A 24,735-nucleotide genomic window follows, 5' to 3' on the forward strand; every position below is an offset into this window, starting at 1 on the left:
TTTTTTTCTTGTTTTCATATTAAAAATAAAGATCCTGGATGATTGTGGTGGGTGGGTGTGTTTGTTTGTTTTCCCAATGACATGCTTCGGCAATGGACTGTCACTGGACTCCAATGCCCAGAACTCTGCCCGCGATGACGCGCCGCCGCAGCGCGCAACGCGTCTCACGCATCGCTCAGTGTTTTGGAGAAGAACGGAAGATGGCGACCTCAAACAATCCGCGCAAATTCAGCGAGAAAATCGCCCTGCACAACCAGAAGCAGGCGGAGGAGACCGCGGCGTTCGAGGAGGTCATGAAGGACCTGAGCATCACACGGGCTGCACGGGTACGTGTCACGCCAACGCGCACTGGCCAGCTAAGGCACGGGTGTTATGTAGATTACAGCCTGAAATGTGATTGATTCACTTTTGTCGACCGAGAGGCGCGATAAAGCTGTAAAGGGCGATAATGATGTTCCCTTGGTTAAGCGTAAGGGGACACGGATGAGATGAAAGGGACGCTGAGGAAGCGCTGCTGTAAGGATGCTCGGCTAGTCGCCGTACAGATGTCGTGCACATCTGCACATGGACTGCGAGTCTGTTCTGGCCTAGGATAGCATTTCGGTCTTTTATTTCTTGTCTTGTTGATGTTATAGCCTGTATCAGAAAGCGTTTTAAATGTCACGCTCGGGCTAGTTGTCTATATGTCCAGTTACACAAATACATGTTTCTAACAGAAGTGCTTTTCAATATTGGTTTCAACCACTTCTTAAAATTCTTGTGTGAATTTTATCTACCATACAAAAATTCTGTCCCATCACATTTTTGTTGGATAAACAACAATTGCAAGTTCTGTTGACATTGCACTGCATTGCTTTCAGTATTTTAAATGTTGCTTTTCCCACTTTAATTTTTTTATCTGAAGATTGGCGATTATTGAAAAATATGGACTTTTCTTTTGTAGATAAGAATTGACTTCCAAAATTAACTCAAGAAGAATTTACTAAATGTTGTGACAATTTGCCCCGGTCTTCCTATCAACATCCCAGTAGATAAAATAATCCAGACTTTCCCCAACTCTCTTTATATTGAACTCTAAAGTTTAAAAGAAATGACAGGCTCATGTTGATGCCCATGCTCTGCTATTTTTTCTTATCTTTCACCAGTGGCTTCTCTCATAACTCACCCAATGAAGTGTTCAGTATGTGCTTTAGGTTTCGTTCATGGGTTCATTAATTCATTCACTGCTGCTTTTCACACACTGTTATTTTGCACAGCTGCAGTTGCAGAAGATGCAGTATTTGCAACTAGGCCAGAATCGAGCTCAGTGCTATGGAGGGTCACTGCCCAATGTCAATCAGATTGGAAATAGCAACACTGACCTCCCTTTTCAGGTGAGACCATAGAACTTCATAAATTTGACAATAATCTCTTCTGTCACTTTATGGATGATCTTCCCTAATCTAGTCATGATTCATAAACAACAGAACTGAACAACACAAATGTAGCGTGTAGAATGTGGATGCATAGTTTGTTATTCAGTGGATGCATAGTTTGGTATTTAGAGCAAAATGTATATACCAAAGTTGCAGAAATAGCCTTGAATCAAGCTGGGGCACTTAAATGTTGGAAAATGAAAAAAAATTTGTATCTAATAAAGAGATAATGACAAGGTGCCCTAGAATGTTGAATTTATTTTGATTTATATTCATATTCTTAACTTTTGTCTGTTAAAGGAATATAAGATGAAACTTTCAAGGTGGAAAGTTGGAATGAGAAAAATGTGCAAATACAAAAATTGAAAAGAAATTGGTTCAACTGGAAAATAACAACTGAACAAACATCAAAAACATTTCTTGCTAAATTGATAGTCTTCTTTAAGTTACAAAGATGGCAAGTAGCAAAAAAATATCAAACATATGTTCACCAACATTCTAAAAAATGCTGGGTTATTTGTAACCTATTGTTGGGTCAAATAAAAAACATTTTCTAGCTATTTTCTGATCAAACTATTATTTTCATCCATAGAAATTGTGAGTTTAAAACTGTATTCTATGTATTCTATTTATCAAGACATACGATATCCAACTGGAAATGGTCGATATTCACTGGGGGGACAGTGACTTGTCTAGTTGGGGAATTTTTTTTATATTTTTAAACCATATGTGCAGAAAATGACACTCTTGTGTATGTATGATGTATTTATAGCGTTTCATGGTTAAACGATAGAAAACTCCTCCTTCTTCCGGCCCTGAGGATATGTACCAAAAAAATTATGAATAAGAAGAATGAATAGTAAGAATGTAAAAAAATATTAACCCAAAAAAATCCAGATTACTTTCAAATAATGTGCCCTGTATCCAGGAAAATGTGATCATCAAGTGTTCATTAAAGACAAGTGTCATTTCTTCTGCTATCATTGCTCTTCATTTATGACACATTAACTTGATGAAGTTCGGGGTTGTTTCTCATTGCTTTTCAAAGCTTTCATGCTGCCAGTCTATCTTCTGCGTGAAGCTGTATTCTGCTTTTATTTGCCCAGCAATGCTGTAACAGTTTTGAGAGCTGAGAGTTCTCTTAAACAAACCAGAATCTTTTACAGACAACAGTTTTGGACACCAGTCGGACAACACGACATCACGGCCTGGTGGACCGTGTTTATCGAGACAGAAATCGTGTCGCTTCTCCGCATCGCAGACCTCTCTCTGTGGACAAGCACGGACGTCAGATATCCTTTTCCACAAGTTTTACTTTGCAATGTTTTTTTGAACTGTGCATGGACTTTTTTCTTAACTCTTAATTACATTGACAGCTGTCCATACGGCTCAGTGTATCTGTCACCACCCCCCGACACAAGCTGGAGGAGGTAAAACAAATGTTCTTATAAACAAATAAACAAAACGTTTTCAAAGGTCCTACATTATTATCTTTTAAATGTTGGCTTCACTTCTACTGGTTCTGCCGCAGGACTAACTCTGACTCAGCTCTACACCAGAGTGCTGTGACTCCAACTCCACAGGACACTTTTGTCTGTGGATCTCAGGAACTGCAGTCAAAAGGAGTTCAAACATGTAAGAATTTAGGAGGTTATTTGCTATTTTACAGAACTTGGAACATCTATGTGAAAATGTAACACATTTATTTGTTACAATTAGTAAATGCAGCAATGAACTATATGAAACTTTGTGTACTGTATGTATACATAATCTTAAAAAATGAAGAGACCATTACAGATTTTAATTTAAAAGTGTCCATTCCAGTCCAGTGTCTGTTGAATTCTAACAAAATCAAACCTCTGGACATAAAGTCATTCAACGGCACCGACAGCAAACAAGACACCTGTGATAAAAATCAGGGTTATCACTAAGAAATATATAAGTACATTGATGCTAATACATGTAGAAATATTACTGTTGGATTGCTTAAAAGTGAATCTGAACTTGTTTTCTTTGCAGTATTTGAGAACTGAAGGAATACTGAGCATCTTTTCTGTTATTTTGACATTTTTCTCCAGTTTTCATTTTCTGCAAATGAATACAAATAGAAACAAAATATTTTTTAATTTGAGTATTAATTTTTGACTTGCCCTACAGTATTCATCTCTCTTTTTATATGTTTGTCATTCAGTGCTGTTGCTCACCCCTCCAGACACAGAGGACACAGAAACAGAGATGGAGAAAGATGAACCAAAAGCATCTCTTCACTCAGAGTCACATGATGTGCCAGGAATTAAGTGAGTTTATTATGAACGATCTTATGTTCCCCTGCACTTGTGATTGATAAACATGCAACACTTTAATAACCATTGAGCATCTGCAGCTTACCATACTCTGACTGCTGTTCATATTAAAAAAAACTATGAATTAAAATCATTCCAAAAAGGACCCTTTTTAATGTACAATATTATGTCTTCTCATGTTTGGGTGATATGTGAAATGCTTTAGGGCGAATAACCCATTTATTACCGAATAATTGACGATGGGCCGTTCAATTATTTGAAAGTTAATGCACATCCCGAGGTGATAATGCGGAAGCGGAGTGGCCGTTACACCTCGGGGTGTGCATTAACTATTGAATCATTGAACGGACTAGTATCAGCTTTTTACCACGGTTACCACACAACACGACATTTTTCACATTTTTAATATCAACGTTTGTCATGTTATCGTCTTTACAGCAGAGGTAACATGCTATTTCATGCATTCTGATTTATTTACACCGTTAAACGTGCTAGCTTCTCAAGCTTAACATGGTCAACTTGACAAAAACGGAGTTGAACGTATAACGTAGTATTTCTGTGCTCGATCACTCTGCCAGGGGTTCGTACAGGTAAGTTTGTCTCAAACATTGATTCCCTTTTTGTAACACGGGTTCTTAGTCACTTATTGGACAATTCTCCCGGAAAAAGACGCCCACGCATCATCCAGTTAGCGAAAGAGCACGCCCACGTGCTAGAGAAATAGCACGCCCATCAATGCCACTTTACTCGGCTGACGGAAGTTAAGCTGTGTTTGTTTGCTCCCTGCATTTCAGTGATGAATATTATATAAACGGTGTATATAAAGCTGGATTTGGAGATCGTTTGAAGCTGATAGATGGCGGGGCCCCAGTGCTAAAAGATGCCAGACATGAACCGCACGCTGTAGTCAAAATAAGTCATATGGCCGTGTTTTGTTGTCAATTGGCAGGTACTCGCGTAATGTAACTTTAAAAATTCAACTTATAGTAAATCAATGTGATGATGCTTTATGTGGTCGTGCTTTGGTTCTGCCACCCTGCACCTCCAGGTGTTTGTCTTTTTTCTGAAATAATCGTACAGCTGTATCTGTCTTTTCTAAATTTTATCAAACGAAATACTCTTCGAAGATACGAAGTATATGCAATACTACTGTATATATAATATGAGATTGGCAGAAACTGCATGCGTTACCTCAGCTTTAAAATGCTCTTGATGGTAGGACTGCATTCTTGCACATCTCATTTCAAGTGCTTGTTAGAGCGAATAGACTCGGAGGCTTGAGCCACTGCTATGATGTGTGTGTGTGAGAGAGAGAGAGCAAGAGATCGAAAGTTAATTCATACCCATAGAACGTTGGTCAACCAATCATATTGAAGCATTCAACAGCCCCCTGGCATAATAGTGCTTTTATCTAACTTTTTATTTATGCCATTTGTCACTTATGTTATCTTTCCAGCATATTTCCGTCTCCCGATCAAGAAATGAACACCGCTATGATGCCAGCGGCTCACAACACGGGCGGCTCTTTACCCGATCTTACAAACATCCAGTTTCCGCCTCCTCTTCCCACCCCGCTGGATCCAGATGACCCAATCACCTTCCCCACATCCAGCCCCAGCAGTGCCAGTAACCTGACAACCAACCTAACGCACCTTGGCATCAGTGCCGCCAGTCACATTCCTCCCACCCCTCCCGCCCAACACAGTGGCCCCGCCTCCTCCCCCGATATCAACCCGCAGCAGCCCGCCCCCATCATATCACCTGTGGTTTCATCTCAAATACCTATCACACAGGTAACCTCACCTTCATTAATTGTTTTGCAAAATATTACATTCATATGAATAAACGATATACAATATTACATTTTGCTAGATTAAATTGAAATATTGTAAGAAAACTAACTTTTAATTCATATTTAAGATGCTTAATTTACTCAACATGATTACTTTTATTATTATTATTAATCAACATTGTTTTCTTTATTCATTTATTTATTCATCATAAATATTATTTTCTAAATAATAATTTATATGCTAATTTTGTATTTATTATATACAGTATTTAGGCTTTTTATAACTGATTTCTCAATTGATTTATCAGTTTTTATTTTTAACGTTCACATCGGTATCTTCTTGTCATAGGAGATCACGGTGGACAGCCTGACTCTGGAGCAGCAGTTATCTCAATACTCACTGCTGAGTTTACTGAATGATCTGCAGAAACAGCCACACATGCTCCCTCAGAACATCCGTCTCATTCGACTCCCGCCTCTCACTGTAAACTCCACCCCCAGCACCGTCCAAACCTCTCTACCCAGCCAATCACAGACGGTAACCAGGGGAACCACCAACTCGGTATGCGATACAACAAATGCAGTACAATTTCAAACAATTACCAGAATAAATGCATAGATGTTCTAACAGAACCCCATAGTGTTTGTGGCACAGACCTGCTTAAATGCTGAAATCAGACAATGTTGGAGATTGACCTTTAATCCGATCTGTCACATAACACTGTTGGTCGTTTTTCTCTCATCAGTACCGCAATCAGACCGGCTCTTCAGCCAATCAGTCACCAACATCTCCAGTGTCCAATCAGGGCTTCTCACCTGGAGGCTCACCACAAGTAAAACTACATTTTTTACGGTTTCTTTTGATATTGCGTGTGTTTTTTTTTGTCATATTAGTTTTTGTTAGTGTTTTATTTGTACTCTGGTGTTGTTTTATTCAAATTGATATATGCTTCAATCAGCTTCAAAATAAAGTTATGTTTATTCAATAACATTGCGAGTCTCAATAACTAATGCTGATTTCGTAATAACAATTGTTATCTTTTGCTAATACTGTTCTTCTTAAATAATTTTATTTTACAATTATTATTAAATGCATTCATTTAATGTCACACATTTTTTTTAAATGTTGATGTTGTATGGTTGTTTTTATGAAATGGTCTAATCTGTTTTTAATTACCTTTAGCCTTTTTCAGAAATGCAATTTAGTTTTTTATCTTTTGTACTCTGCTCGTGGGTGTTTTGAGGTTAATTGTCCACACACTGTGAATGACTTTGTAAATGCTCTTATTTTGCTCATCATTGATCTTGTGTCCTCACAGCACATTCCGGTGGTTGGCAGCATCTTTGGAGACTCGTTCTATGAACAGCAGCTTTCATCCCGACAGACCACTGCCCTCTCTGACCAGGTACATGCGTTTTAAAGATTTTCAATAAATAGCTTTATTTTCAATAGTTTCAAAATTATTTATAGTTTTTCTAAACCTTCTATTTATATGTATGTGTTTAGGTAAAATGATCATTTTTGTTTAATAATGTGAACGATTAAAAATATTTATCCCAAATTTCAAATAAAAATATTGTTTCTATTTGTATTTATTTGCAGAAAAATTAGAACTGGAGAAACAGGTCAAAATAACAGAAAATATTCTCTATATTTTTCAGACCTCAAATACTGCAAAGAAAACAAGTTCATATTCACCTTTAAGCAATAGAACAGTGTTTGTACATGTATTTAGAGAAAGTTATGAACTGATCACCTGAATTCTTTTCATAGTTTTTATCACACTTTATGTCACTCCTTAGGTTTGGACTGGAATGACCACAATGCATACTGTATAGAAATTAAATGCTGATTAAACATACATTTAAATTAAATGTGTCCATATCTGTGAAATCCAAAATGTATGATTGTAGTCAATATGAAAGATAAAGGTTATTTTTACAAGAATGTTTTTGAAGGTAAAACGTTACAATGTTGAGAAAAAAATTACTTTAGCTGGGTTTTCAGAGATACATGTTTAACATTTGGAATGTTGTTGTTTCAGTTGGAGCAGTTCAATATGAATATGTTGGAGAATCCCGGCAGCTCCAGTCACTGTTCAACGCTGAACTACACGCAGGCAGCCATGATGGGTTTGACTGGGAGCCACAACAGCCAGCCGGACTCACAGCAGCTGAGCTACAGTAACCATGGCAACATTCCCAACATCATTCTTACAGGTATTGTGCATTTCTCTTCGACAAGAACTTTTCAAGAGAGGTTGCCGACCTAACTTTATGTCTGATTGGCTGGCCTTATATAACATCATGATACATGGTTTTAATATGTAAGCAGAAACAAATCATTTACTTTATGTATGGAGGTCAAACTATTAATCGTGATAAACCGCATCCAGAATAAACATTTGTGTTTACATAATATTTACTGTGCATATTAATTTTGTATTTGTTCAAATATACACATACATGCATATATTTAAGAAAAACATAAAAATGAATACATTTAATATACAATTTTCACCATTGGTAAATATAAATAAATTAGGGCTGTCGCGGAGCTTAGGTGGAGGCAGAAAGATCCCCTGACAGCATTACCTAATGCTAACGTTCTGTTTGCTTGCTTTTTGAAAATGACTAGAAAAACATCTTAACTTTAATGCAGGAAATATTTAGATGTAATTATTTATATTTATTTAATAATTAAAATCATACATAAAGGTTTATTAATTTTTGTATTTTTCTTAAATGTATACATGTGAATGTGTTTATAAATACAAAATAAATATGCCCAGTACAAAGACATACTGTATATTATGTAATCACAAACTTTTATTCTGGATGCGATTAATTGTTGTGACGATCGTTTGACAGCCCGACTTTAAACCATTAAATGTTAATTTCTTGCTTTAACTTACAGTTTCTCAATGGATGTTCACTCAGTGTCTTTGCCCTTGCTGTATTTACTAACTTGCCTAAATTGATTTCACATAAGTGACGGGAGAATCTCCGCCAAGCCTCTCCAAGGACCTCACCAGCACATTGGCCAGCGTTGGTGATGTCAGCTTTGACGCAGACTCTCAGTTCCCACTGGACGAGTTGAAGATCGACCCCCTGACACTGGACGGACTTCATATGCTCAACGACCCGGACATGGTTCTTGCCGACCCGGCCACCGAGGATACGTTCCGCATGGATCGACTGTGAATCTGTGAATGCAATTTTAAGCGAGACGTTCAGTTGCATGGCCTCTCTGTTCACCATCTGGTCAGTGGCCGTCCCCCCAACCACCCACATAACAGCATGCTGCCGAAACGCTTGTGACCGGAGGCTTGTGATGGGGGATCGGGGGGATGAGTGGAGGTGGAATTGCTGTATCCACACTGGATAGTTTCCAATGGGCAATACTGTCCACCATCCACTCTCATGTTTTCATTGTGTTGTCGCCAACCTGCAGTTTCTGTTTGACAGTTTTTTGTTTGTTTGTTGTTTTCTCTGGTTTGTCCTGATCCTGGAAGCACGTCTACTGTTGTTTTGTTTACTATAATCATTTTCGTTATCGGTTCATTTTTTCCGTGAATTGCCAAATTTAGTTTCTACCGGATACCTGTTTTTTTAACGGTTACATGATTATGTCCTTAAATGACTGTGTATGTCATTGTGTTCATTTAATACTTATTTATTTATGGTCTGTATTTATTATATTTATTTTCATCACATGTTTTATTTATTCATGTTTATGTAATGTTAAGGAGCACTACTCCCCCAGTGGTTTAAGGATTTAAGGGAGGTTGCTCAATATAAAGTGGAAGGCAAAAAATCTGCTTGAACAAAAATGGCTTCCATAAAGCTTAATTTTATAACCTCCAAACATCTCAAGTGACAAATCAAACAAATCTTGTGTTGTTTTGATATCGTTCGTGTTCTTCTATCTTTCAATATTCGCCAATGATCCGTGACGTTTCCTTACAGAAGGATGGCAAGTTTTGCGGACACTTGGAGATTCTGTTTGCATACGTTACAGAAGATTTGTTCGCTGTCTTCGCTGTATTGTTCGCTTCACAGGTGGTCAGTAAATGTGACTCAAGAGCTGCTGCAGTAACCTGCTAAACACTTCACTGTGAGAGGACCTGATTTTGCCTTATATAAACGAAATGCTGTTTTTAACAGTCAGTGTGTTTTTCTAACCGTCTCGGAAACATTTTATCTCTCGTGTCTGGTTCTAGTTCAGCTGCGGTATTCTTGTTTCGACTATGCTGTTCAGTATTAAATCCTGTATAGTTTGTATATGTACTGCCAAACAAGTCGAGGTTATGTTGTGAAGATGTCAATCTTTTGGCTTTGGGAGAGTAATGCTCCTTATTCTCTGTGCTGTTTATGGGAGTTTGTGTTTGTCATTTTCAAGTGTAAGTTGATCAAGTGATGTTTTTTATCCAAAAGGTGTTAAAGAATCACTTATTTGCGACTCAAAGATGCAGTTATGATTTCTATGTACAGTCCGGTGCAAACGTCTGAGACCACGTTGAAAATGAATGACATGATAACTCCTTAGTGCAAAAGGTCAGATTTCCTTGCTTCCAGTGAAGCACACGAGATGCTCTTTGGTACGGTCTTAAGTCATGCTGGGATAACATGAATCATCAGGTTTTGCACAAACTTATGGAGTGCTGTCATTAAAGCTAAAGCGGGACATACCAAATGTCCATTTTTTAAAACCTGTCATTCAAATTTGTATAATGATATAAATTGTAATGGAAAAAAGTATTGAAATGAATGTGAAGTGGTCATGGATTTTGGACTCGACTCTCAAAAAAAAAAATATATATACTATATACATATATATATATTGAAAATGTATGCCATTGGAGGGCCGACGTTTAGCCCTTTCTGCAATGTATCATGATGTTTGTTGATCAAATACGAGTCATTTTGACAAGGTTGTAATTGGATAGGTTCAGGAAACTTAATCTAGATTATTGAGCAGAATATCAAGAAAAATATGTAATAATAGATACTTGCAGAACTGCAAATCCAATTTGTGATTCCTATGCAAACTAAAGGCATCAATTAACCAACAATCTGAAAGATTTCTAGTTCAATTTGATTTGTGTACACTCTTAAAAATAAAAGTGCTAAAAGGTTCTTTAAGCCAATATTTTTGCTTCCACAAAGAACCATTCAGTCAAAGGTTCTTTAAAGAACCATGTTTTTCTTACCTTCTTGTGATCTGAAGAACCTTTTTCGCCACTAAGAACGTTTTGTGAAAGAGAAAGGTTCTTCAGATGTTAAAGGTTCTTTATGAAAACAAATGGTTCTTCTATGGGATATAGTATTACCCTTTGAAGCACTTTTTTTAAGAGTGTACTTGGGGCCAAGACATAGCAAAGATTTTTATTTAATGTTGAATAAATGTCAAATTGGTCATTTTTTACATCGATTAAATCTATTATTTTTTACAGATTGTGGATATACAGTAGACGTAACAAGACAAACTGCAATACTCACTTTAGTCCTAATTCTTCAAAGCGTTTCTGTTTCACGTTTACCATCAACATGTTTCTCAAACATCCATCCTGAATATAGTGTACATAAAGCTTATCACAGGAATATGACGAATGCATGTCAAAATGAGAAAAAAACTTTGGAACGAGGTCTTTGTTAGCTTTTTGGTATGAGGTCTGCAATAGCTTGGCTGATTCCAGTAAAGATTCAATGCACATAAAACAATATAGACCCCCCAAGACACGGTGCATGTATTATTTAATGCTAATAGTGTCATTTTACTGGTTTATCACTGATCATGTTTAGAAACAGAATGTATTTATGGGGCTCCGTGTTATGATGAGTGCATTACACCAAATGAACTGCTTGCTTGACCAAAGCACTACTGTTTTATTTCTCTGATCTGATTTGTCGCTGTTTTCTGGTCACGGTAGCATTTTTCTGTTTTTCACGATTGTAGCATGTTTGATATCTTCAGTTGGCTCATTTTACCGGCCTCTTGCATCTTGAGTTTCTGTTTGAAATCCTGTCAGAAATCTCAGAGATATGGCAGCTTTCATACTGATATATGTGCATTTCGAAAGCGTTCAGGCCGCTGCTCCACGCTCATGAAACTCGGGACTGTTTTATCTTCTGAGAATGGCGACTGTTCAACGGCGTAAATGCATTTTCCCCATTGTTTCGTGAAGGAATCCTTTGTGAACTGTTCTCTGCATTGCACTGAAAATCCGGAGGGAAAACTTATTAGGAAGTGTGTTTGTGACTTCCCAATGCAAACTGAAAAAAGGGCTCAGTCCGTTTGTCGCTTTAAAACGTTCAAAACATTGGGAGATGTGGACAAACCGCATGTGTTTATTGGTCGAATCTATTATGGAGTCTTAGCATCTTGCTAACACATGCAGCATGCAGCCAAACTGTTTTACTGGACCGAATTCAGCTAACAGTACAGCACTTACGTGTATGTTGGAATTGTTCATTCATGTCCTGAATTTTTGTGTGAAAGCAAACCCCTTTAGAGTAACTTTCCCTTTAAGCCTTAATAGAACTGCTGAGCAGTTAGTTACCATGGTTACCATGTCCTCATCCCCTCACCATTAATACTAATAAGGACGTAGTTGTCTAAATGGGATGTGTTTCTAATTATAGTGACCCATAGGGTGTAGCTGATAAATATATCAACCCTTCCCCGTAATGTATAGTGTAAGCATAAACTAAGTGCCATCGACATTGAATACAAATGTTTTTATTTTGTCGACCGTCATTTCACTTAACGCAGGTTTAATAAGACGATGTTAAAATGAACGTTTTGTGAACTTTATGTTGCAAGCGCACGCTCGCTCTTTATTGGAAATAATGGTATATTAGGACATACTGTATCATTTGTGGTTTTCTAGAGCTTTCATTGGGTCGGTTCTATAAAGATGCCCCGTTTTGTAGTCGCTGTGCTGGTGTGCTCATCTCTTTCTGTGTCTCCTATTTGTGGTACTGTATTGTAGAAGGAGCTGATTTCGTCCTTGTCGTTTTGCTGGTCCTTTTCCTTTATCAGAAAAATATGCTAATATGGATGTGCATGATGTCTCAGCTGCATATATCAGAGCCTTCTTGTTATATCATTTATATTTTGTAACCTGTATTTCTGTACGTGTTTTTAAAATACATATATATATTTAATTACGGTGTTTGTGATTTCAGTGCTGATTCAATGTTTCTTTGGGGTAGCATGTAACAACACTTCGCTAAACAAGAAGTTGATGAATGAACTTGGACCAGTGTGTAATTTTTTGAAGAATCTATTGACAGAAATGCAATATGATATACATGTGTTCAGAGGTGTATAAAGGCCTTACATAATGAAGCGTTATGTTATGATGTTAGAATGAGCTATATTTACATTTACACATTTGGCAGACGCTTTTATCCAATGAGACTTACATTGCATTATTTGTTTCTGACTATGTGCCATCCCCTGGGATCGAACCCATGACCTTGGCTTTGCTCTAACTACTGAGCCACAGGAGCCACAGCTTGCATCAGCCGATCAGATCAGGTGCAGCTAATCAACGTTAACCAATAGTCACACAACACACACTAGACTGCATCGTGTTTAAGTCGCCTTTCTTTGGTCCTTATCAACTGCATAATCAAACTCAAAACCCACCTCCATCTTCATCTCCTCCATATCTGTCGGATCATTTAATCGAACCTTGTTAAGGATCATGAACTGTTCTGGTTCCCCAGGTGGGGAAACGTGTGTTGCTACGAGTTTGCCGAAAAGTTTCATTCCGCCTTAAATATATGCTTTCGGTTTAAATATTTGATGACAGTGATCCTGACAGAATTCTATATACATACACCACGGTTCCCTTTACTTGGAATTCACCATGATGCCACTACATTTCCACACCGGACCTTTAATACTATATTTTGCCAGTTAGTTTTGATATGATCATTTAAATTTGATCAGAGAAGCTCTGGTCCAAGAATCATTGAGAAAATACGGCAAACAGTCCCTTACAGAAAAGAAATGTACATGTTTTTCACATGTGTACAACATGTGTTTTACATGTGCAAAAACACACGTTAGATGTGTATTTCGGAACAATTTTGTCTGAATCCCATGTAAATTCCCATGGTGAAACCCTGGGGATCACATGTAAAAACATGTTGCACATGTCATCCCATGGGTGTTTACATGGGAATTTCTTGCGTCTTTTCTGTAAGGGGTGAAATGTTTCAATGCTGTTATACTAAAGACTGTATCAACCGTCTTGGAATGATGCTCCAGTCAGATTGCTGAACTATAACTGCTATGAAAAATATATAAAAATGTAATGACACACAGGACAGATATTTACAACTTAAAACACACATCTTTGTTACTCTGGTAAAAAAAAAAGAATTTATTGGGCGTTTTGTCACTGTATAAATGTTGAGTATGGGTTTAAAAAAGCTGGATTTGCTGCGTTCTGAATGCCTCAAAGTCCTCAGGAATGGTATCTGTGGAACAAAAGGAAATATACAGCAGATTCAGTAACTCACACGTACCTTACATCCAAATGTGACTTTGCATGTTAGAAATACATTGTATATATCATATAGTCAGCAGTAAAAAGAGCAGTTTTTATTCCTGCAACATTAGTTTAATATCAATATGAATTCATTATTTCTAATGTCCATATGAAATTCACTTTTGAAATCTTTTGGTAATTATGAGCAAAAGAAAAATAAGAATTTTAAAGAAAAAAAAATAATAGGACACGTGGACCATTTTGCAGGATGTAAACAACATAAGAGCACTTCCTGTTTTAGTTTTTTTATCATTACACCAACTTTTGTAAATACGTAAAAAACGTAAAAAAATTATGAAAGATATATATTTAAGGTTTATTTATATGTGTAATAAAAAATCTTAAACAGAAAATGCTTCCGGTGGTTTACGTTTTTTCTGACTACTCTATGACTGTTCTTGTTAACATTAGTAAATGCATTAACTAACATGAACTAACAATGAACAACACTTCAACAGCATTTATTCATGTTTTTTTACATGACTTCAGCATTTACTTATACATGTTTGTTTAATTCAAAGTTATATCTGTTAATAGCAGTGTACTGTGAACTAACATGAACAATTGTTTTGACATTAAATAACATTAACAAAGATTAATATATGCTGAAACACTATATTGCTCATTGTTAGTTCATGTAAGCAAATGAATTTGTTAAATTCATGTGAATAAATACATCCTTATTTTCAAAATGGTCTATAGCAGGTCTCAACCTTTTCGACTCCAAGGCCCCCCACTAATTTCTACCCGATCAAATATTTCCGTGCTTGATATTAACTGGAAAATAGTTCATTCTATATTAAACTTGACAAATAATAAGAAATGCAAATTCTGTCTCATTTTAAATTATTAGTGATGCAAACTGGCCCCCTTGAAAGTCAAGCGGGTGCCCCCTTTGTGGGCCACAGCCCCCTGTTGCGAAACCACTGGCCTATATTAGTAGTTTTAAATGATATTTTATCACCAGAACTAACCGTTGCATCGGTAGCGCAGGTTGGCCCAGATGATGTTCTCTTGAGAGAAACAGAAAACTCCCAGTCTGCCTCCTCTCATAGTTGTGTCAATGATAATTCCCGTGTCTGCCACCATCTGTGTGCCTTCATAGAACCGAACCCTGTATCCATGATACACAGAGCACTTGCAGGGCAATACTTCTAATGAATGAAAAGATGATTTGTTGATGCAACACTGTTATTTTTGTCATACCTGATATATCCTTCTTGAGGTCTGTGCTGGAGGAACCAACGGTAGGAGGTCTTGTCTTTCCAGCCAACGTTTCTGGCATCTTTCCACAAGAGTTTCACCTGGTTGGATGAGTGACCTGTGTGCCAGAGTGAGTTGCGGAGGTTCTCTCCAGGACCAGTGTCTGACTTCACTGCCTAATGACAAAATACAGAAACAGATGCCATGTTTAGAACCATAAATTGGATTGATCTGAAGCTGTCATTCAGAAATTTAAGAAACCAGACCATACTTTAAGTTGGATACCAGGCTGGGCAACAGCTCGGAAAGGATTGGCTTGCCAATAGATCTGCTCAACCTGTTTCCACATCACTACGTAGAAACTGGAGCTGTCCTGATAGCCGAAGATGAAGCCTGCGTAGTCATCATCCGTCTCAGTATTCACGTGAAACGTCCCTTCAAAGTCCACGCCATTGAATGCGGTGTAGCCTATGAGAGGAATCAGAATGCAATGAGCTTTGATAGCGTATCCACTATGTTGTTTTCCTTTGTCATAGCATCTTACCCACAGCCAGTCCAGGATCACTGTTCATGGTCTGAACAATCTCTCTTCCCTGTTGAAAGAATAAGGATTTCTTAGAAAAAGTTCAAACAGCAAATTAAACCAAACACACTGAACACATGCAGACTGACCTGATTGAGCACCACCCAGTTTGGATCAATCTGTGCATCACCTTCTGGATCCAGAACAACAGTCTGATAGGTTCTAAAGTCGGTGAGAGTGACCTCAGCATTCTCAGGACAAACATCAACAACATCGCTAAATGTGTCATTGTCGAAGTCGTTCTCGCAAACGTTACCAATTCCATCACCTGCAAACAAACAGTCAAGAAAATGTCAACATGCAGTGAAGATCCAGGTTTGTTAGTAACTGTTGAACAGAAAAATATCTATGCTGGGTAAGATTGGTTAGTGCTGGTTAAGTGGCATAAGCCTAATAATCTTATGTCGGAGATCATTCAGAGATAGAGATAGAAAATCCTGTCATCAAAGCCTGTATGTGACTCTTTCTACACAAAAGTAGAAATTATGAGAAATGTTTCAGTGGTTTTGTGTCCATACAATGGAAGTCAATGAGGGCCAATGTTGGTTACCAAAATTCTTCAAAATATCTTCTTTTCTACAGAAGAAAGAAAGTCATATAGGTGTGGAATGACATAATAAGGACATGAATACGAAGGACAGAATTTTCCTTTTGGAGTGAACATCCCTTAAATTATGTTTGTAAGCTTAAACTCCTAACCATCAAAATCCTCCTGCAGTGGATTTGGCACCAGACGGCAGTTGTCTGGACCAGGTGGAAGGAGATCGGGAATGCCATCGTTGTCGTCATCATCATCACATTCATCTCCAATGCCGTCCTTGTCTGTGTCCAGCTGGGAGCTGTTGATAACTGCAGGACAGTTGTCTCGGGAATCCTGATGACCATCTCCATCACTGAGGACCAGAAGCCAATGGGAAAATTGACATTCAGATCATAAATATAACCAATGGCAATCAAATACTGATTGTTATGTTAAACAGCACCTGTCTTTGTTGGTGTCACAAGGATCGCCAATTAAATCATTGTCCACATCCGTCTGCCATAGAAAGAAGAATTATGAACTATGATGTTGCACCAAACATGTAACCTGAACACCAACCGAATAAACCAAACTCTTGCTTCAAACGAAAATGTACACAAAGATTTTTGTAAAAGTACCATTAGAGGAGAAAACTTGATTTGGAGAGCTGAGAACTTGTTATTCTGACCTGATCAGGGTTGCGGACGTAAGGACAACTGTCGCAAGCATCACCAACATTATCACCATCTCTGTCCTTCTGATCCCGGTTTGGTACCTTTTTGCAGTTATCCTGCTTGTTTTTGATCCCTGGTTAGCAAAATCCCGGTCTCAGTAGAATCACACATTATACTGCAATGGAGGATGGATTTTAAAGTCTTACCATCTCCATCTATGTCGTCATCACATTCATCACCGTCCCCATCGCCATCTGTGTCCTTCTGGTCATTGTTTTTGATCAGACGACAGTTATCGCAAGCATCTCCATAATCATCCTGGTCAATATTCTTCTGATTCACATTGGGGACGAGGACACAGTTGTCCTGTCAGAGAAGACAGCAAGTATGACTTCATGTGAATGAGTATTCAATATTTTCGTTGTCATTGTTCACCAATATTAAGAAGCAGTTTTAATAAATGCATAGATTGTGCTGACTTCTGTGTTTAAGATGCCATCTCCATCTGCATCATCGTCACATGCATCACCAATGTTGTCTTTGTCTGCATCCTCTTGGCCAGAGTTTGGAACGGTGAGACAGTTGTCCTACAACATTATTTTGAGACATTTACTTCGACTGAAGTTTGTTACAAGAACTTTTTGAGGATTTTTATTCTTGTTTACCTTTGCACAGTTTCTCTCATCACAATTCAACTTTTCATCAGGAAAGCCATCGATATCAGTGTCTGCTCCACACAAGTATCCGTTCCCAGCCCATCCAACTCCACACTGAAACAGAGCAGCTCATCAGTACCAGTCAAACCCATATCGCAGTCTGAATAAAATCCTAATTCTTATGGACTCACCACACATTCGATCTGTCCATCACGGTGAACGATACATTCTGCACTGGCGTGGCAAGGGTTCGGCTGCCCGTTGCCACAAGCACGCTCTGGTTTACAGCCTTTAACCTGATCCCCATTATAACCAGGCTTACAGCTGCCACAGCGAAAAGAACCCTATATAGAAACACACAGTGAATCACAGAAACATTTTCCAACTTATTTTTTAATCACAATAAACATTTAAAATCATACAGTATGTGCACGAGAAAGGCAAACCATAAAGCAGACAGACCATAATGCATTGGTTCATAACTGTTTTTAAATAATGACTCAAATGATGACTGCGCATTAAGGTTATTTAAGTGTACTAAAATCAAAACTTTGAAAGTGTTTTTTTTTATTTATTGAAATCGATTTAAAATATTGGCCTGAAAATTATTGTAAAAAACAAACTAAAATAATTTCAGAAATCAACTGCAATAAGTATAATAATAAACAAATGTTCTACTAGAATGAATGAATATAACATAAAAAATAAATGAATAAATATAAAATGTCAAAACATAGGCTATAACAAAGTTACTAAATATTTAACTAAAATTAAGATGAAAACAAACATATCTAAAAATAAAGTAACAAAATGTTTAAAAAAACAATATAAAACTAAAATCAAAACAATAATAACTCTACTGCACAAAAAATGTGAATGTCTCTAAAACCAAACTTCAAAGTTTATATTAAGATTATATTGCATACAATTACATTTACATTGAAATAACCATTATTGGTTTGTGCTTATTATTGTTTATGGGAATTTATACATTAATAATTGTATAATTAAGTAATTCAATGTACATTTTACTTGAATACGTTGTAATCTTTTTTAATAAATATTAATATATTGATTAATATTACTACAAGTTTGTCTTCATAATTTAAGTGTAAATATGTCTCGAATTTCAACACGGTTCTATACTTTCAGCAGCCTGTTCATCACATAAAACATTGTAGTTGGCATAGACTCAGTTGACTCAGTTTATCCTTTTTTGCAATTGAGTTAGAATTTCAAATAAATCTTAGTCATATTCTTTGTTACTTTGCCACAAAGTTTTGCTAATGGTTTTCTCAGATAAAGGTACAGTATATCATGTAACCTGATGTCACTGCTACTTTCCTGGGTCATGGCCCATATATTTAGAAACACTGATGTAGACCATATGTGCATGACGGGGTCTGAGGGGTCTTGACACACCATAATGTATCACTCACCGGTGTGTTGACGCAGTTGGAGTTCTCCAAACAGCCTCCATTTGAGTTCTCACATTCATTAATGTCTGTGCAGACCTGCATATATGAGTTTTAATTTCAGACATTCTATCCAATGGCTGTGTGCATTGAAAGATTATCATACAGAAAGGAGACCTGCATACCTGCTTGTTGGCAGATGCGTATGCAAGTCCTACCCCCTGCACCTGAGGACCCGTGTAACCAGAAGGACAAGGGCCGCAGCGGAAACCAGGTGATGTATTTATGCATCTCAATCCCATGTGACACGGCATTACAGAACACTAAACACAATAATTCAGTCAAAGAAACATGAACTGTCATTTCATGTGATGTAAAAATCAAAAGTCAATCCTTGAATATTCATTGCGAATGGTACCCAATCCCAGAGTGCCAATATAACTGTCACCTCATCAACATCCATACAATGAGTTCCATTGCCAGTCAAACCATCTGGGCACGGGCCGCACCTGAACCCACCGGGTGTTAAAATGCATTCAACACCAGAGTGGCAGGGGTTGGGATCACATGCGTTCTGCGGTTCTACTGCTCGCATGCCTGCAAAGGAATGAGCAAAATAATTCACGAATGAAGTGATACTCTTTCATTGACAAATACGATTTGACAATAAGCTTAAAACTCCTCACCGCAGGCTTCACACTCCATAACCGTGTTCTTCAGAAAAACGATTTCCTGTATCTATTAAGATGAGATGAGTTTTATAGCTTTAAAGAATGTTAATTTTAAAACTTTAGATCTTTAGGTGTAAGCCATTTATATCACTCAAAACAAATGATCATAGTTTCTGGACACTGTAAATTTTTTTGATAAAATGTTCTGGACATGCAGAACGGTGAGAATAACCAATTTAACATTGATACAACATTAGAACATTTGTCTTTTAAAATCTGTGTAATAATTATGCTTTCCAAGACCTCGCTGTCCTCCTTCTCAAATGTTCCAGTCCTCCAGAAACCATTTAATACACGAAAATAAGACTGGACAAAATATAGTGTTGTTTACCTGTTGTTTTAACAATTCTTTGATTTCCGCAAGCTCTTGGTTTGTGCCTTTAATCTGCTTGATAATCTCTCCATCTGTAGTAAAGAATGTGGATTTTAGAGGAGTTTACAACATGGTTTACGTTTAAGAAAAAGTTCAAAAAGAAAAGAGAAAAAGTTTAAGAAACAGTTACTTATGAATAGAAATTCTGTAATCATTGACTCACCTTTTATATCAAATAGGGAACTTTAGCAGATCTCCCATATGTGCTTTTTCTGTTCAATGGTTGAGGTCAAGCCCCATTCACTTTCATTGTATGTAAAATATCAAATTTGAGATCTTGCTAAGCCTCTTTGATGACTTCTTTTATAAAAAGAATCAACATGAACACGAGTAAGCCATGACAGATGTTTCATTTTTAGGTGAACGATCTCTTGCAAATAACTGAAGCAAGAACAACACGACAGCATGATTAATGTGTTTAAAGCATAATAATGTGTTTTCCAGCAGGTTCTCAGGATGATATTCACCATGCGATATTTGTAATCTATTTTACAGCCATTCAGCAGGCACCTCGAGCCTATATACGTAGCTGATTATGGGGCGATTCACATATCGAGACGCGTCTAAAACCGCGCCGCTTTCTCTAGCCAAATGGCCCGCGGCACTGTGAAAAGTTGAACTATTTCCATCTATTTCCGCGAATTGTGTAAAATGTATTTTTACTGCATAAGTGCTAACGGTGTGTTTCCTGTTTTTAAACATGAAAACATGTCCAAATAAAAAGCTTCATTTGGATTCTTCACGCACTTACTTTTGTGACAGAACATGTGTAAAGTGTGATTTATGAGGTTTAGTTATACGTTTTGAGACCACTGTATCGGTGGTTCAAAATGATCACCATTTATTTCCTTTTGTATTAATATTGGGTTAGGTTTGGCTATTTTCTGTTGCTGATTCTAGTACATTTGAGTAAAAGAAGGAGGCAGAAAATAAAGTTAATGCGGGGGCTTCTGTCAGAGGTCTCCCTCCCCAGAGGGCAGTTTGAATAAACAGAAAGGAAATGTGCTCTTTCCATTGGCGATATCAATGTTTTCCATATGTATTGCAGGCATAAACTCAACATATCAGTTAATCATCTTGTCTGGTGGGCCACTACAAATGTTGATCTTTCCTGCAACTGTGCAGAACTTACAAGTTCTAAAAAGGTTGTTTTATATAATTAATAATATAATTTAGTATTAGGTTTATCATTTAAGAGGAACAAAACACGAATACATGATGTAAAATCCAAATAAAATAATGTAATAATTATTATTATGTCAATATAAATATATAGACTAATTGTATACCTTTTGGAATAATATTTCTGTAATTATTTTACATTTGTGATTTCTAAAGAAGAAAAGCATTAATCTTGATGAAATCAAATACAAAGACTTTTCTTGTTAATTATCATTCATTATAAAATAATTTGGATCATAAAACATAGAAATGTTCAGTTCTTAAAGAGTTAAACACCTTGAGATTATTTGTATAGTGCCAAAGTTATAGAAAAGTAAGCTTGTGTAAACTCGGCACATATGAAAGTGAATGCAAACACATTGACTCACCTCTGGACATTCCTTGAGCAGAAAGCAGAACGGTGTGCAAGCAGAAGCAACAGCCGAACAAGAGCGTCCAATGCATGGTCAGTGTGTCTGAGGATCTGAATGTGTCTGTGTGCTTCTTGTCTCTGCTGCCTTTATACCGCGCCTCTGATGTCATGTGCAGTCTGGATCTTCACACATCACGCCTTTCACAGCATTCCAAACTTCACATGTACAGTGAGGAACAGCCTCAAACTAAAAAAGTTATGTGGTGTTTGCCATCGCTTGAAAACAAAAATGCATTCATGCATTACTCCTACTTTTATTTGTTTACTACTTTTAATTTGTAAGTGTAGTTTGGGAGGGAGTTTTAGATATACATTATACCACAAATAAAAGACATTATGTAAAGTTTTGCTGTAGTTTGGTTTGCCAGTTCCTTACTCTAGATTTAATTCACAATTCTGTTTTAAACATAAACATAAACTTACCTTAGTCTTATATTTTCATATCTCAGGTCACTTTTCTTGTGAAATAAATGTATCATAATTTTAGATCCTTTCAATATTTTTATTAGAAATCAAAACAAAAATGCTTAAGACGCTGTTGCTGTGCTAATGCTTCTTGCTCATTTTCAATCTCAAAAGTCAAAGTGTTTTCATTTTGAGTAAAGTTTAACTCAAATGAAAATATTTAGTTATCAAATATACAGTAAGTTATTGTCAAACCTGCTGCAAAATCACGGCAAATGTGTGCAGTAGTGCAGATTTGAGAAGATTGATAAATAAATAAACAAACAAATAGCAGAAAAACTTTTCCAGGTTGGTGTGCAATATGCATCAGACTGTTGGCAAACTGATGTGGGCGGCCCGTGGGCGATCTGAGGTTGAAACTATGTAGTCACCAACAATAAAGCTTCTTTAAATTAGCCATCCTTTGTCTACATCTCTGCACATTTAAGGCATTCCCAACAAACTTCATGTACATCCCTCTATCACTTTCTTTTGGAGTAGGTCAACAACCATAACATTATATATGACCATTTGTCTTTTAAGTCGTATAAAGCAAAGCTTCTTACATCACTCAGGTTGTCTGCACAGTTGAGGGCTTTATTATACTAAGTCTTGTTTGCAGATAATTGCATCCACAGATGTAATTTGAATTCCAGCTTGAAGAACCCTGGGGTACATGTGGTGCACCTTCAGCTTTGTACTTCACTGCATTCTGCTAAACTCTCCCTCTCTCTCACTTACTGAGCTCTTCTGGAAAAACAAACACAGACGCAACCGGCTGGCGGTTGCTGTTTTCAGCAGTTTTTCAAATGACACAGGAAAGAGAACTAAACAACTTTTCTCAAAATGCTTCTTGATTTTTGAGTCATTCAGTTTATGGGATTAATGTACTTTATGTTCCAAAAAATAAAAACTTGACTCTTCTGACTTTTTATCGCACAACAAGTAGGCCACGTTTTGAGATTTACACAGCCACATTTTCATCAAAGAAGGGGTCAGATAATGCTGACAGCTGAGAATGTCACTGTCAGATAAGATTCACCAATGTTCAGCAAGAGAAAAAGTGGGATGGGCTGGATTTACAATCCATGAACTAAGAGTATACTAAACATCCGGTCACTGCCTTATTTTCTGGCGGGCACAGGAATTTGTATCCTTCTACTGTTTAATTCGTACATGACTGGAATACGTCCTAATGCCTAATACATCCTAATCATTTCCCTATCAGACGCTGTTACCCATGTGCTTCCTATGACAGAAAGTTCTTATGCGTGTCAAATTTACAGCAAGTGTGTTTTGAGATTTTTAGCCTGACATTGTTCAATTTAAATTTTAAAACTAAATGTGTAAATAAGTTGTGTTCATATATGTCAAGTTTATGTAGTTTATCTATAGAGTAAGCGAATGATTGTTACAAATCCTTTGTTAAAACCTAAGGAAAGTTATGCAAAACACAACATACAGCACAAGAAATGCCTGGTTTAGTTACCTTAAGGTTTATGTTTTTCAAATGTTTCTTACCTCTCTTTACCACAAGAGGGCGGTGCCATAACATTAAAACACGCCACAACAAACTGGGTGATGAATGGAAAGAGTCAACACGAATAGTGAGATGTGGGCCATTTCACAGCTGCATTGTGTTCTTATATGTTTACACCTTCTGATCAAATACCGCATACGTAACTGTAATTACAGCAGTTTTTGTGGTAAAAAAGAGTAGGTCTATTTGCATTTGGAAGCTACAAATATGTTGAAACAGAGTGTTCGGGAGACGGCAACAACATAAAAGTTAGTCTGTCTTGTGGCCCTAACTTAACTCTGCAAAGAATCAATAACTTCGGAGTAATTTGAATTTATTTTTATGCAATGATTATATTAAATAAAATATGAATATAAATGAATAATAATATAAATTAAACAAACACAAACCGGAAATTAACTTCGGGCCAGGCGCGCCTGTCCCACGAAACCGTCCTGTTCCTGGCACATTCAGGTTATGTTATTCTACAAAGGTTATGCTTTATGTTTTGTGTTCTGTTTTTTGTTTATGGTGCACTCAATAATATGATATCATAAGTTAATAAAATATTTATTAGAATATTGTTTTACTGTTCCCATACTTTTATATTATATAGTTAACTGTAAATTTAAATCTTAAGAATGATTCCTTGATTCTTTGTGGTAGTTTTAGTTTAATGGAATGTCTTGTAAAGACATATCATGTACTGTAACCACGTTTGTTGTTAGACTTGACTGATTCGATCTTAATCTTGCTGTTAGATTAAAATAAAACCATGATTTATCTGGAAACCAGTCAAATGTCCTCATTAATTGGTGGGGGTCATGATATAACGCTATGTCAAGGAGGACATTTGGCCCTCACAAGCCTATCCAAAACCTGTATTCACACACCTGTTAATGAATGCGTCTTCCCTTTGAATCTTTAGATGTATACCAGCATACAG

General features: G+C 36.9%; 2 protein-coding genes across 2 annotated transcripts; one reads left to right on the forward strand and one right to left on the reverse strand.

Annotated features, from left to right (window-relative positions):
• The first annotated feature begins 172 nt into the window (after window positions 1-172).
• Window positions 173-10,315, forward strand: crtc1b (CREB regulated transcription coactivator 1b). Its single transcript, XM_079483783.1, has 12 exons — window positions 173-326; window positions 1,257-1,373; window positions 2,582-2,702; window positions 2,785-2,845; window positions 2,947-3,050; window positions 3,607-3,712; window positions 5,175-5,511; window positions 5,860-6,072; window positions 6,257-6,343; window positions 6,830-6,916; window positions 7,556-7,730; window positions 8,503-10,315. Exons 1-12 carry the CDS (start codon window positions 201-203, stop codon window positions 8,712-8,714), a joined length of 1,746 nt encoding a protein of 581 aa, XP_079339909.1. The 5' UTR covers window positions 173-200; the 3' UTR covers window positions 8,715-10,315.
• Window positions 10,316-13,888: 3,573 nt separating this feature from the next.
• Window positions 13,889-21,858, reverse strand: comp (cartilage oligomeric matrix protein; the record flags this gene model as incomplete). Its single annotated transcript, XM_079482511.1, has 19 exons — window positions 13,889-14,006; window positions 15,052-15,191; window positions 15,284-15,456; window positions 15,552-15,748; window positions 15,825-15,873; window positions 15,953-16,131; window positions 16,563-16,756; window positions 16,847-16,899; window positions 17,072-17,190; window positions 17,264-17,423; window positions 17,537-17,644; window positions 17,723-17,827; window positions 17,905-18,057; window positions 19,153-19,227; window positions 19,314-19,451; window positions 19,577-19,725; window positions 19,815-19,866; window positions 20,191-20,264; window positions 21,783-21,858. The coding sequence occupies 19 exons, from the start codon at window positions 21,856-21,858 to the stop codon at window positions 13,951-13,953; spliced, it is 2,250 nt and encodes a 749-aa protein (XP_079338637.1). The 3' UTR covers window positions 13,889-13,950.
• Window positions 21,859-24,735: the final 2,877 nt, after the last annotated feature.

Source organism: Barbatula barbatula, assembly GCF_947034865.1.
Source record: "Barbatula barbatula genome assembly, chromosome: 20".
Lineage (NCBI taxonomy): Eukaryota > Metazoa > Chordata > Actinopteri > Cypriniformes > Nemacheilidae > Barbatula > Barbatula barbatula.

Coding starts and splice junctions, on each gene's coding strand:
- crtc1b (XM_079483783.1), top strand. CDS start 201: ATGGCGACCTCAAACAATCCGCGCAAATTCAGCGAGAAAATCGCCCTG. Junction 2,846..2,946: donor CCCGACACAAGCTGGAGGAG/GTAAAACAAATG, acceptor GTTCTGCCGCAG/GACTAACTCTGACTCAGCTC. Junction 7,731..8,502: donor TCCCAACATCATTCTTACAG/GTATTGTGCATT, acceptor ATTTCACATAAG/TGACGGGAGAATCTCCGCCA.